This window comes from Mustela lutreola, chromosome 9, assembly GCF_030435805.1.
Source record: "Mustela lutreola isolate mMusLut2 chromosome 9, mMusLut2.pri, whole genome shotgun sequence".
In the NCBI taxonomy this organism is placed as follows: Eukaryota; Metazoa; Chordata; class Mammalia; order Carnivora; family Mustelidae; genus Mustela; species Mustela lutreola.
In genome coordinates, this window is record NC_081298.1 from 5,357,026 (window position 1) to 5,371,923 (window position 14,898).

General features: G+C 52.6%; 1 protein-coding gene across 2 annotated transcripts in view; it reads left to right on the forward strand.

Annotated features, from left to right (window-relative positions):
* Positions 1-636: 636 nt before the first annotated feature.
* BMP7 (bone morphogenetic protein 7) overlaps positions 637-14,898 on the forward strand; it is an 88,121-nt gene continuing 73,859 nt past the window's right edge. Inside the window, exon 1 of one of the 2 annotated variants that reach the window (XM_059133184.1) lies at positions 637-1,634. In XM_059133184.1, coding sequence (XP_058989167.1) covers positions 1,217-1,634 — 418 coding nt within the window. In that variant the 5' untranslated portion in view covers positions 637-1,216. The remainder of the gene's footprint in view (positions 1,635-14,898) is intronic. The other variant, XM_059133183.1, reaches the window with a different exon arrangement.

Below are 14,898 nucleotides of genomic sequence, written 5' to 3' on the forward strand. Positions count from 1 at the left end.
GGAAGGCACGAATAACTCAAAGAGTAATTCCAGCCGGTGAGGGAAGTTAAAGCAAATAAAACAAATGTGTGTAGGGGTGAGGAGGGGAGGCGACCTTCTCTCTCCTGGTCTGGGAGGAGGGGGCACCCGAGTGTCACTGGAGGTGGAGGGCTGGCCGGCGCAGGTGGAGGCGGGAGGGGTTAAGTGGAAGGGATAGAATTCCGGGCAGAACGAAAGGCAAGTGCAAAGACAAGCTAGCGGTAAGTTCTGGGAGGCGCGGAGGGGTCCGCGTGTTTGCAGTAAATGGAGCGGTAGTGGTGCAAAGGGAGGAGAGGGACTTGGGGTCACCTCCTCCGGGAAGCCTTCTCCGATTGCTGCCCTGCCTCCGCACTCCTTCAGCTTCTTTGCCTCGGCCAGAAACGAATCCCACGGGTACCACTCAGGCCTCCTCCCCGTCCCGACGATGAGTCCCGAGAGGGTCGGGCGGGCTCGGATTCCTCCCTCCGCATCCCCGCGGCGTTCAGCCCGGCGCTGAGCACCCTGTGGGCACTCGGTAAATATTTGTGGAGCGCACTAGGAGGAATGAATGAACCCATTGGGCGCAGCCGGGGGGAGGGCGGGGCCGAGGGCAGGTGGGAGGCCGCGGGCTCGGGAGCGGCCCCTGGAAGCCCGTCCTCCTCCTGCTCCTCCCAGGCCCCAGCGCGTACCAGCCTGGTGCTTCGGAGGCGGCCTGTCGTGCGATCAGGGGCGCGCGCGGCTGGGAGAGCGACTCGGGGCCCCTGCTTTCCGCGCGGGAGTTCGGAAGAGAGTGGGTCGTCGCCGCCCGAGGGCGAGAGCGCGAGCGGAGCGGGAGGAAGGAGCGCTCGCTAGCCTACCGCCTCGCTGCCTCCCCGGCGCTCGCTCTCCCGGCTCCTAGGTTTGCTGGCTGCTCCTCCCACCCGCGCCCGCCTCCTTGCTCGCTCACTCGCTCGCTCGCTCCAGCCGGTTTCTAAGCCCCGCGGTGCGCCCGGGCCACTGCCGGGCGAGGGGCCCCGGGGCTATCGCCGAGCAGGGGGCGGGGGTCCCGGCAGAGCGCAGCCGGCCGGGGAGGGGCCATGTCTGGCGCGGGCGCAGCGGGGCCCGTCTGCAGCAAGTGACCGAGCGGCGTGGACGGCCGCCTGCCCGCCTCCGCCACCTGGGGCGGCGCGGGCCCCGCTGCCGGGTGCCCGGAGCCCGGGTCGCGCGTAGAGCCGGCGCGATGCACGTGCGCTCGCTGCGCGCCGCGGCGCCCCACGGCTTCGTGGCGCTCTGGGCGCCCCTGTTCCTGCTGCGCTCCGCCTTGGCCGACTTCAGCCTGGACAACGAGGTGCACTCGAGCTTCATCCACCGGCGCCTCCGCAGCCAGGAGCGGCGGGAGATGCAGCGCGAGATCCTCTCTATCTTGGGCTTGCCCCATCGCCCGCGCCCCCACCTCCAGGGCAAGCACAACTCGGCGCCCATGTTCATGCTGGACCTGTACAATGCCATGGCGGTGGAGGAGGGCGGCGGGCCCGACGGCCAGGGCTTCTCCTACCCGTACAAGGCCGTCTTCAGTACCCAGGGCCCCCCTCTGGCCAGCCTGCAAGATAGCCACTTCCTCACCGACGCCGACATGGTCATGAGCTTCGTCAACCTCGGTGAGTGAGGGCAGGAGGGCGGGGAGCGCCTCGGTCAGGAGGCGCTTCGGGACCGGGAGGGGGCCGCTTCTTACATCCAGCCCGCCCATCTTTACACTCCGGGGCCGTTTGCAAAACCGCAGTGCCTGGCCAAGGGTGTCCTACTCCCAAGCCCCAGGGGACCCCAAGCTGAGCGCGCCCCAGGTAGGGCGAGCCGGGCTCGTTTGGCCTGTGGGAGTTCCACGGAGGAAAGGGCTGATCCGAAGCCCCCTCCGGGTTAAGTCGGCGGCCGCACCTCTGGGGCTGGAGGCGCCGGGCCGGCCGCGGCTCAGTTCAAAGCGCGGGGCTGGGTCATGTGAGCTGTGCCGGGCCCGCGCGGCCCCTGCTACCTGGATTGAAAGGGCCCTGCTGGGCGAAGCTGCCTTCCCGCCCTTTCGGGGCCCCTCTCAGCCCTGTCTGGACCTGGCTTCGCAGGCGTCGCGCCCCCTTCCCCGCCCGGGCCAGCCCTACCTGTCCCCTCGCGGTGCGCCCGCCTTAGCGTGCCGCGCGCCGTCAGTGTCTCCGGGCCCCTCTCCTTGCGACCGGGCGCCCTCCTGCCCCCACCCCCCAACCTCCGGCTCTCAGCTCTCCTGGCTGGGGCTGGGGAAGAAACGGTGCCATTGGGAGCTTTCTATTTTAAATATTTAATGATAGGTCCCAGGCGGGCAGAATCCATTTTCAGCGTTTATCACGTGTGGCGCGCAAACCACGGTTTTCGGCAATGGAGTGGCGCGGGATCCCGGAGCAGACTGCCGGGGGCGGATGGGGGGAACCTGGCTCACTCCCCGAGCCACAAGGGTCCCGGGGATCTGGGGCTGGCGCTACAGCGGGGGCGCGGTGGCTCCTCCTCCCTCCGCGCACGCACATTCACCACACTTACTCTAACTAACCCCCGGCAGCGCGCTGTAGGACTGATGGTCAAATATTTGGTTTCCGAGATAACACGCCCCGATAGCGCTGTTTCCTGAGCCCATTTCATTCTACGTGTGTAACTTGCTGCGAAAATCCGAACGGAGTCGAGACAGCAAACTCACGCCCATGGGCGCCGCGTTAACAGCGCCAGGATATTGAAGCCCCCAGCTGGGGGGCTTAGGGCGTGGGTGGGGGCGCTGGTAAGCCAGGGATCAATCCCAAGGCTTCCAGCCCCAGATAAGGCCCGCTGGTGCCCGGGTCGCCATTGTCTGCCCTTAATAATAGCCAAGAATCAAATAGTGCAACGGGTTTCAGAGAGCAGGGGGTGGGAGGGTTAGATGCCAAAATAACTTCAAGAAAGTTTAAATTACACTAAGCAGCCAGCTAGAAGGAGGCAGCGCCGTGTGTCCCGATTTAGAACAATCTCTAAGATGTATGAGGTGGAAAAAAGCAAGGTGCAGATCCGGGAGGTTATGTATGTGCTTGCAGATGATCTGTTCCCACTGGAAGAAGGCACCGTGAACTGGAAATAGATTTGACTGGGGCGGGGCAGGACTGGGGCTGGGGCTTGGGAGTGGGAGCTGGGGTCTGATTTCTGATTTTTCATGGTTTGCACTTTTGTCTGTGATTTTTTTTTTTCACAATGTGTATTTATGACCTATACCAGAAACTGAAGAAAAATTCCAAATCTGTATCTGTGTATCTATGTGTATGTGTGTGTGTAAATTAAAGCAGGGCTCTGTAGCTGTCCTGAAGCCCATGGTGTCCCCCCCCCCCCCCACCAGCCGCCCACCCCAGGCCCTTTCTCTGCTGAGGGATTTATGGTATCTTCTGTTCTTTTGGGTACCCGTGACTCCTAGTGAATGCAGTAGGTCCCAGTGGTGGCCTTCAGAGACAGGCTGGGGTCATTAAAAAGGCATTGGTAAGGCCTGGCTTCTGCTAACCCAGGGCAGAAAAGCACCCTGCTTCTATGGACCAGCAATGTGGTCAGGACTTCCTCCCCCTGCCAGCGCCCCACCCCCAGCCCAGAGCAGGAGAAGGAAGGTTGCTGACTGGGTACCTCTGGGAACCTTGGGGCAGCGCTGTTGGCTCCCCCTTGATGGTGGGAGCAAGCCGGGACTTGTTTGGGAAGGCCACAGCTGGGTGGTTCTCCTCCTTCGGCTGTGCACACACCTTTCAACCCGTTACCCCCGTTTCTTTCATCTTGAAAGGACAAAGACCAGCTTGTCTGAGCCTCTTAATCAGTTCGGCTGGCTTTGGGCTTTGTGGGACAGTCCTGACTTTCTCAGGTCTTGCTTTCTGGAACATCACTCCAAATTAGATGGCGCAGTGGCTTTTAACAGAGCGCACTGACCTTGTTTTCTTTCCCTCGCCGTCCCTAAAACTCGAGGTAATTAGTTGGGGGAAGACCTGGCCTGCCGTTTGGCAAGACTCTGCCTGCAGATCCTTTAAGGGGGGGCCTTTCATTTCTGCTCAGCACAAGTGCGGGAGGAGTAAACTGCCTGTCCCCTCCATTCTGTCCAGGGCTGGGGAGTTTCTTCATAGGAGGGGCCTGGGGTGGGGGTGGCAGTGGGGGTGGAGGGGAGTGTGTAGGAGACCAAGGAAGACCAAGGAAGCGAAGTTTGCTGAGGAAGCACACTGTTTTTCCTTGGGTTGCAAATCATAATTGATCTATAACATACAAAGTTTTCTAAAAGTGCATTTAGTCTCACACTTTATCCAATTATAAGAAAATGTCATTCGTCCCTATCAGATCATCACTTGGTAACCCTCGCAGGGGCCCTGGGGCGACTTAGTGGGGGGCTGCTGGCTCTCTCCACTGCCCCCCCTCCTCCCTCCATTGCACACCGATGCTGTCCTGCCATGCTTGGGGGACCTCTGACCAGATCCTGAAGGCTTTTGCAGACCTGGTGCGTTGATTCTTTCTTCTGTCTGCAGCCAAACTGGTTTTTGTTCCTCTAAGTCGTTCTCCTTGGAATTCAAGCTTTCTGCCAGGCTGAGTGGGATCTAAACTAGAGAGGGAGCTAGAGGAGGACAAAACCAGATGCCCCAGCTTCTGACAAAGACCAGCCTGTCCGATGAAGCCCTGTGTTGACGCTAGCTGAGTTACGGAGGGGGACCCACATCATCTGAGCCGGGGCCCCTTCGGTTCAATGGCGAGATTTGCAAACTGCTTTGGATTAACAAGCCCCCGACTCTTCTGTGTGGACTTAATTTTGGAATTCGAAACAGGCTACCCCCTCTGAAATTGTCCCCAGGCAATGTGAGTTCTGCAGACCGAATCCGCCAGAGCCCCCTACCACTTTTCCCCCCTCTGGAGAAATCCAGCAGCTCTTTTTTGGAATCTTCAAAAAGCAGCCGGCTGGCATTAGGGGTGTGTTGACGCGTGTTCCTCTCTGGCCCAGGTTATGAAAGAACCAAATTTGTTTTAATCTTCGAAGTTCAATTAAAAAAAAAAAAAAAAGTTGGAAACCAGTCATTATCAGACTCCGTGTATAAAAGTGGCTTTTGTTAACGTAGCTGGGGAGCAGGGAGAAGGCTGTGTAGTTTTTGCTTTAGACCGTCTGGCTGTCCGTTTTGTTGACAAGTGTTTGGCATGAAGATCTCTCCTCTTGCCCCTTAAGAACAGGCCCTACCACTGTAGAGTATTAGAAAAAGATTCTGTTACAGTTTAAAAATTTCCTTCAGGGAGTGCTTCGTGAAAGGAGCACGGGGCCACAGGCATTTGCAGCTGTAACCTGGCTTGTGTTAAAATTTGGAAGGGGCTGTTCCACATTCCAGCACTTGGAGCAACGGCCCTCACTGGTAAGCAGCCAGAGGTTAATACAGATGTCACACAGGCTTCCCCTGCTTGCTTGCTTGCTGCAGAGTGCCTACGCTCCAGCGAAGAGAGCCCCAACAGCTGTGTTTTTAGCAACCCTTTCAAAATCACTTCTTTCAAACCTCATTTTCCTGGTTCTTAAATCAAAGATCTTCTCCACACACCCCCTCCCCCTGGACCCCGCCTTTTCCCAAGGATATATCTGACCCAGATTTGAACTTTGTTGATCTTCTTTGTACTTCCCTTCTGGAATCGAAGCAGGTTGAGGCCGAGCCCTGGATGCCAGCCTATGGGGCTATTTTTGGTTTTTATTCCAAGGGCTCTCATTCGGTTGTGGAGCGGTGGAGCGGTCTACCCGAGGTGTAAGGGAGGTGGCCCAGGTAAAGCTCGATTTCTGGGCAGTAAAGGGACAATTCTGTGAATGCCCAGAGAGAAACGAGCCGCGGTCCGGGCCCTTTCATCGCCTAGTAGGGCTATCAAACCTCGGCGAGATAAACACAGCTGGTGTCCCATCTCCTGACCTCCGGGATGCCTGCGATATGAGCGAATGTCACATGCCTGCTGCACTCAGAGGCGAGTGATGACTTCATTCCGGGGAGAGTCCCATCTAACTTGATTGATCACCCCTATCGCTTTAATATCTTTTTTTCCCTGTTGGGTAAGGTCATCTTTGGCCCCTTGCAAGAATCGGCGTGTCCTAACCCTTCCCCAGTCCCCACCCTCCGCGGCCTGCCCGTCCGTTTTGCGGGATGAACATGTAGCCTGGAGAGCCCGAAGGGCTGGCCGTGTTAATTTTTTGGCCATCACTCTTCAGACCTAGCTGGGGGCTGTCGACACAGTGTTTCTGGCAGGCTGCTGCGACGCTTCGCCGTCATGCGCGCTGGCAGTGTCTCCGGGGTTAGGGTGCAGGCGGGGATGTGTGGGACCTGTCATGTCATTGTCAGAAGGAATGCGAGGATTAGCCTCTAAAATGGGGTGGTGGGAGAGCGCCGCAGCTGTGTACACTTATTATAAAAGACTTAAGTCCCACTGGTAAAATCAATATATTGAGTTGCACGACCCTCTGCTTTTAATTAGTTTGAATCAAATGCGCCGGTGCCATTTTGCCTCCTCTCGCCTTCATGGGGTGAGGAAATACCAATATTTACATAGAAACTGTTAATTTGTGGTGAAAATGATAACACATTTAGCTCCACACGCCGGAACTGCTCGGACTGGATGGATCCCAGAGCAGCGTGGCGTTGTGGGGTGACGTCCCTGGGGCGCGGGAGCAGGGGCGGGAGCTCCAGGAATGCGGGTCCCTGGGGCCCCGGGGGCCGCGCGCGTGCGCGCAGGTGGGCACATCCGTGGGCGAGGTGCCTTAGCGGGGCTGGGCTTCTAAGCAACGAGCCGATTCTTGCATTGCGAGCCAGAAACGTTGGGATTCATCCACATCTTCTCCAAGCTTCCCTCCGAAGCATTCTTACAAAATCGTTAGGCGGGCACTTGCCTTTTTGGTCGTTTCCAGTCCTCGCGCCCAGCATGCTGGGTCTTTTGTACCGGGCAGCTCAAGGCATAGTGCTTTATTCCAGAGCTTCAGATGTTTTCTTTCCAATTCCTGAAACAGTTTATAGAGGAAGGGGGGGGGGGGCTTCTTTGCGCTGCAAACCATCCCGTGTCTGACGAGGGCCATTATGTGAACCGTTGTGAACCGTTTGGTATTAGCTATGTGTTCAGCTGCAGTTGAGATCCGCGTTTTGCAGGGACCGGCATTTGACCAAAATGTGACTTGGTATTTCTTAATATGGAACAGATATTTTGCAGTTAACCTTCCCCGACGAGAGACTGTGCGAACCCAGCGTCCCAGTTGGGACCAGCAACGGTGCTGCCGCTGTGCATTCTGCCCCCCAACCCCCAGGGGAGTGTTTATGATTTGGGGGGATATGAGGGGCGCATGAAGTTTGACACTTGTGAGCAGCTCCGAGAAGCATGTGCGATGTGTCCTTTCAACATTTGTGGCAGAAGGCATTGTTGGGAGCTGCGCGAAGCCTTTGCTGATCCGTGTGGAGTGGATTGAATTAATGACAACTCGGAGAGCCCCAGTTTTAGGGTAATTGCTTTATTGTTTTGGAGCCAGGGTGCTTATAATCCGGTTCCTGTACAAACATGTTTAACGTGTGTTAATGCATTTCCAAACCAGAGCCTCTCAGCACAACCCTGCTTTCCATTAATTGATGTCGGTAGCATGGTACAGTATTTCAAAGGGCTGGCCAAGTATAAACTGTGTTTCCAATTTCCTTCCTTTCCTGTGTTTGGAATGCCAATGTTAATTTGTTCCCATGCAGGAGAGGGGGCTGCCAACTGCGGCTTTCTATAAAGGGCTTCACAGTGAAGGCTTCCAGCCCTCGCTGATGCTTGGGGCTGCCTGGCCAAGTTTCCTGACACTTTGCAGCTAATTCTGGGTGATATATGGAGTGGGGGGTTGGGAGCTTCACCGCCGTGTAACGGAAGTTCTCGGTGACAGCTGAGGGTGTGACTTGGCGAGGGAAAATGGACCAGCATCCACAGCGGTTCTCTTTTGACACAGCTTAAACCCATGTGTCTGTTTCCACTGTGGGTGCCTATTAGCTGTGTCACCTTGAACCAGTTTCTTAACATCTCTGAGTGGGTCTCCTCTTTTTATAAAGGTGGATAATAATTCCCTCCTTCGTGGAGCCTCATAAAGACAAAAAAATTGTATCATGTTTGCTCGCACACAGTAGGAGCACAATAGACAGTGGCTCCTGTTTTATGGTGGTGACCGCATCACTAATTGCTTTGCTGTATCAGTCCAGATATTAGGGCTTTTTAAAAAAAGATTTTATTTACTAATTTGACAGAGAGAGAGAGATCACAAGTAGGAGGAGAGGCAGGAGGAGACAGAGGAGGAAGCAGGCTCCCCGCCGAGCAGAGAGCCCGATGTGGGGCTCGATCCCAGGACCTTGAGATCACAGCCTGATTCAAAACCCGGAGTCTGACTCAACCTACTGAGTCACCTGGGTGCCCCAAATATCAGTTTTTATTTATTTTTTTTTTTTAATTTTTTTATTTTTTATTTTTTTTTTTTTAAATATTTTATTTATTTATTTGACAGAGAGAGAGATCACAAGTAGATGGAGAGGCAGGCAGAGAGAGAGAGAGGGAAGCAGGCTCCCTGCTGAGCAGAGAGCCCGATGCGGGCCTCGATCCCAGGACCCTGAGACCATGACCTGAGCCGAAGGCAGCGGCTTAACCCACTGAGCCACCCAGGCGCCCCAAATATCAGTTTTTAAATACCTAACCATAAAGTATTGAGATGAAGTCACCCATGTTATTTTAAAGATGTCTAGAAAACGGCCCCCCAAAGGCATGTGTGTGTGTGTGTGTGTGTGTTTGCACACACACATTTCCTTCTTTCAGAGGTCCTTGAAGTTTGACTGAGAAGACTCAACTTATTTGAGGATAGAGTAATAGAGTATAAAGCGGACTCTTTCTCTTGCTTTTAGCATCTATGGCTATCTAAAAATTTTATTCCGAGGCGAGCTGAGACTCGTTGAGGGGTATCCAGGAACTCTCTGTACTATCCTTGCAACTTTTCTCTAAGTCAAAAATTATTCCAAAATAAAAAGTTTTAATTTTTAAAAAAAGCACATGATTGAAGTATTTCTTCCCACCCCTTCTGGAAGATGGTCAAAGTACAAATTGTCTTTGACTTCAAGGGAGTGACAAGCCCAAAGCATTCATTAACAGGACAGCACAGCCTTTGCCGCTCTTTATTGGAGCAGGTGCAAGACTGCCCCCCACTCCCCCAGCTGGGATGGGGCCACGACAAAGCCCTGTGTCCATGCCCTACGTTGAGAAACCTCTGGAGACCCAGGCACGAAAGAGAATGTCTCCAGGGCCCCAAGACGAGGGGTGGGCTTAATCACTCAAGGCTTCCCGTAAATTCCCTTCAGCTCTTTCTGTACTGTTTGAAAAACCTGACTCGGTGAGTATTAGGTTTCCCTGCATCTTTGAGGTCACGTGTTGTTCTTTCACATCTTTATCTCCCCAGAGTAGCTTTCAAGTTCCAATCCTTTGTTGTCTGGCTTAATTAAATTTGGCCGTGAATAAAAACTTGCAGTGTTTCCAAAATTGAGGACTTGCATGTTTTTAAGCCTCCGAGTTCGGCCTGTACTGTCTTGTAAGGCCGGCCTCTCTCTTGCTTTCATGTAGTTGGAAAAAAGAAAAAAATGGTAAACACTTAGCATGACGGTCGGCTTTGACTGGTTCTATCGTGGTCCCAGTGCCCATCTGCCCGGGGATTTAACCTTGCCCACCGAGGCCAGTGAGGGACTGTGTGGTCTCACTGACTTGTGTTTGGCCTTTGATAAAGGACTCCTTTCTTGACTACTTTTTCAGACACTCTTGTTATCTCATTGTTGCCAAATACTCATGGCACAGTGCTCGGATGTGGGCTGCTCGTGTGCATGAGTGAGTTGAAGGTGTTCTAATGCAGCGTCTTCTAAATACTTTTTGATTTCATGTCCCCACCAGTAAATCTCTTGGTCCACACCCTAAATAGAAATAAATCCTACTGTTTTAGTACATATATATATATATTTTTTTTTACCTTAAAAAACAGACTAAAATATACATGTGAGGAGATAAAAACAATATGATTCTGACAATCGTTAATACACATTTCAACTAATTGATCATTACTAATTAGTATGACATGACGCTTTTAATGAACAAGACATGTTTCATTTTGTTGTCACAAATTCATTAATGTTATGTGATAGACTTTAATGTCTTTCAGAATCATGGTTCAGCCATGGGGGATCAGCGAGCTAAAGGTCTGGTCCTGCATTTTGACATTTTGATTATTTTCATCCTTCATGTGTCTATTTGGACTAAGTGAAGTCCTCACGTGGTTAACAGAAACCCCCACAATCTTGGCGGGGGAGAGGGTAAACCCACAGAGGTTGGTTCTCTCGTATGAAGTTATGGCTCCATCCCTGGTTGGTAGGGGCTCTGCACTTTGGTCAGGTGGGAGGTGCTCAGGTCCCCTGGCTGATGGGGATGACCCTGTCTCCAGTGTCACCAGTTACTGTGTCAGAGGGAAAGTCTCTGAATTGTGCCTGGGCTTTTAAAATTTCCACCTGGAGGGGAATGCCCCACTTGTGCTCCCATTTCATTGGTCAGAGGTAGTCACGGGGTCACACCGGAAGGAAGGTTGGCGGGAAACTACAATGCTAAGCACCAGAAGGAGCCCGGGAGATGGCCCCAGGGCCCGCCGTCTCCAGGAAGAACATGGAACTTGTTGGCCTCAACAAGATCCTCTCTTTTCAGTTTCATTCACAGTTACGCAGCTCGGCTGCTCATTTCCACCTTCCCCGTTGGCCATCGGTCCTTGACATTTCCTTAATTGTGCTTGTAATATTTTCCCCATCTCCCAGCGGACCCCTCTAGCCTCCCTCAAATGCTCGCACCCCATTTTGGAGACCAATGTTTCTAGAAGTTTCTGCATCACTGAGGTGTTCACACGGTTCAACAAGGATAACCACGCCTCTCTATCCCCACTTGTAAATGACTCGCTTCTTTGGGACTTGTCTTTCAGCAAAAGCGTGCTTCAGCCTGAGAGTCTGGTTCCCGACCCTGAGAATTAAAGAGGATGCCTCTGGGGTCCTGGCTGGGGAGGTGCTTGTCCTGGCCGGGTTTCTGTGGGTCCTGCAGGTGACTGCTGTGGCGTGAAGTCTTGCCCTGAATGGGACTGCTCCCTTTTCTTCCTGAGCCTCAGAGGCAATTTGTAGTGGGGTGGAATGTCGCATGGTTGACTCTAGAGACTGAATTCACAGAGTCCTTCATCACCTAAAGGCATTGCTGGAATAAATCAGAGTGATAAAGTGGAGGGTTGAGATCTTCTTGTAGCAGCAGGGGATTTACGATACCCTTCTTATTGGGCTTCTCATTGAATTCTCTCAGCTGTCTGCAACGCAAGTGGTTTCATTCCCATTTTAGGGAGGAGACAGAAGGGGCTCCAAAACTTGCTTAGCTAGGAAGGGGTGGGTTGACATTTGAATTCAGCTCTTGCTGAATGTAAAGCCATACAGTCTTTCCTCCTGGCCCCATGGAGGTATGTGCATGGGGCGGGGGACACACAGGAGAGAGGTGTTGAGGCCACCTAAGCCCACACCGAGCCCTTGACATTGTGACTTGGAGCACTGAAGGTGGATATAGAGATGAGCAGTGTGGACCTTTCTTCCGCTATCCATCCTGCTTACGATAACCCCTCCTTCTCCATCTCTATGACTTCAAACAATTGTCAGGGCCCAGGGTCCTGAGTACCACGTACTGGGGCTCCTCTATGCCTCACATGCTCCTCCGATGTGGGAAATCCCAGAGGTAGCTAGAGATGGGTAGTTTATGTGATCTCAAGAGGAACCAGAGACTAGAGATTGGTCGTTTAATAGTAATACCTCAAGGCACTGGAGAAGAGACCATGAAGGTACCAGAATAAATATTGCATAGTTTGTAATAGTATGAAATCACCCACAGTCTAAATGTCCATGAGCAGGGGTTTGGAGAAATAGATTTGTATTAAACTTATTTATGAGTTTATAATAAACCAGAAGGGAATCAAAAGTCTTCTTTCTTATGTATCAATACCGATTCAAAACAATGTCAAGAGGGAGGAAGCAAGTTGCAGAAGGATGTTTAAGGTGTAACCATTTTTCACTGTGTCAAAACACACACTCAGGATGGCACCTGATAATATTCTATGTCCTTAGTGGTTCAGTACACAGTTAGTTTCATGCGGGAAACATAACAGGGGCTGCTGGACTCACACCAGCTGCCTCTGGGGAGAGGGACAGAGGAGGGCGAGAATACGATTGGGGAGAAATTTTAAGTAAACTGACTGTTCCCTTCAGGTTTTCCTTCCCTTAATAAGAAACCATTAGGAAGTACACTGTGGTATCCTGGATCAGTTCTTGGAACAGAACATGGACAGCTGTGGAAAAACTGGTGCAATCTGAAAAACAATGTGGAGTTTAGTTACTAGTAAGGAGAAACGAACACTGATGTTCATTTCTCCGCTTTGACAAGTGTCCCATGGCCTTAGGGGGGGTGTTGGCGCTGGGGCAACCTGCTGAGGGTGCTCTGGGACTCTGCACTGTCTTTGCAACGTTTCCGTAAATCTGAAACGATTCTAAAAGAAAAAGTTTATCACAAAGGAAGCAACCAGGTTATTAACTCTTGTTAATTCTCAGCTGCGGTACCTGAATATTTGTTGCATTTTCTTCCGTGTTCTTCTTTGTGATTACATTTTTTCCCAAGTCCAAGGTACCCGGAAAGCCTCCCAGAGACCCAGTCTGGGAGTGTGTTCAGGGTCTCATGCCCCAAGGACCAATAACTCATCAATCTCCAGCCCCACAAGAGCGACGGGGACTCAGCTGGCGAGTGAAAACCCCAAGCAGCCGTGCCTCGAGACCTTTAAAACTCTTTCTGCCCCGTTCATAAGATGCCCCGTATGAGGCAGACATTCATTTATGAGCACGAGAGACAGGGCGGGGAGGTCGTGTCAGGTCTTTCGGTTTTCCTCCCAGTCCTGAACTTTGTAAAATGCCCCCCACCATCTTCCCCTCTCTCAGGTTCCACTGTCTGACTGACTTGACCTAACATTTGCTGAAAGAGAAGCCCTTAAAAATGGCAGTGGGGCCCCCAAACCTTCCAGGGCTAGTAAACGTTTATAGGGTAGAGGCACCAGTTGGTCATTTCCTTTAGGAGGAAACAATAAATGAAGCGACTTGCCTTATACCAACTTGAACCCTGAGCTCCTTGTCGTCTTAATATGCTTGGTGGTGGTGGTGGTGGGGGGATGGGAAAGGGGGTCCAGAAGTCTCTGGTTCTCTTGTGGCTCAGCCCAAGAACTGGGAAATGCCTTTTCTAGGTAGTTTAGGGCAGAGTTTCCCAGCCTTGACACGCCTCCGTTTTTAGCCAGACCAGTTCTCCGTTGTGAGCGCTGTCCTGTGTGTTACAAGATGTTGGGCAGTATCCCAGGCTCCTACGCGCCAGATGCCAGGGGCACCCCAAGCCAACGCCGTGAGAGCCAAGAACGTTTCCCAACATTGTCAATGTCCCCCTGCCCTAGGGTGAAGGAGGGGGCAGGGAGCAAAATTGCCCCCAGTGGTGAACCGCTGGTTTAATGTAGCTTTCCTCCAAGTTGGAAATTGATTTGAGAGCCTTTGGTTCAAACCATTGGTACATGGCAATAACTGGGGGAAGCCGGCTTTTCTAGACGGATGGATTATTTTCCGGTTGAAAGGAACACAGATTGCAATCAGAATGTGAGCCTTCTGCTGGGACACAGCGCGGCCTGGGTTTGCAACATTCTAGGGACAGAGATGGAGGTCACATCTCTACAGAGCAGCATCACCTCCTGGGAACCAGAACAGTCTTCCAGTGCCTTTTGCCCCATGATACTAAAAGGTTATGAAACACACTCACCAAAGTGGTTTCTCTTTTTTTGTCCCTTGGGAGGAATTAGGGCAAAAACCTCTCTTACCTGGCCTCCTCTGTCTGCAGGTAATTTACCGGGGGTGGTGGGGAGCACAGAAGCCACGTGTTGCCATGGCCATGGCCACCGTAGCTCTCTCCAGACCTGCTTCCAGCAGTGAAAGCTGCTGGCTTTAGATCACGGTCCACAAGCCAAATTTGAACCTCCGTCTGTGTTTGCACAGCCTGGGAGCAAGACTGGTTTTTATGTAATTTTTTAAAGGATGATAAATGATCAAAAGAAGAATACTAGTTCATGACATTTGAAAGTTAGATGAAATTCAAATTCCAGCGTCTGTAAGGCTTGACTGGGGACATGAGCATTGATGTATTGTTGGCGTCTGCTTTCCCCCTGTGGCGGGAGTGGGGTCACTGCCACAGAGTCTGTGCTCTCCAGAGCCTTGGAATACTTCCTATCTGGTGGGTTATGGAGGTCTGCCCGCGGCGCCTGGGGAGCTCAGTCGGTTCAGTGTCTACCTTCGGCTCAGGTCATGATCTGGGGGTCCTGGGATCCAGCTCCATGTCAGGCCCCTGCTAGGCAGGGAGTCTACTCCTCCCTCTCCGTTTGACTCTCCCTCTGCTCGATCTCTCTCTCTCTCACAAAGATAAAATAAAATCTTAAAAAAAAAAAAGTTTGCTGACCTTTCGACTGTCCGTACCCTCTACCTGGGAAGGGATAAAAATGAAAAAATCCCGAGTGTTACCCACCCCCTCTTTGTCGCTCTGCAGATGATCAGCGACACAATGCACCGTCTGTCCTGCTGGCCATGCAGAGGGGCTCCTCCTCGCTTGAGGAAACCCTGATTTACGCAGATTGCTCCTCTGATGGCTTCTCGGCCTCTGGACTGGGAGGTGTGCACCGTGAATCCCTATGAAGGCACTTTTAGGCTCCTCCTAAATTTGCTTGGTCCTTGTAGCCTGCTCTCCACACCCCACCTCCCCAGTTCTCCTCAGACATCTCAGGTGGTAGTTAGGACC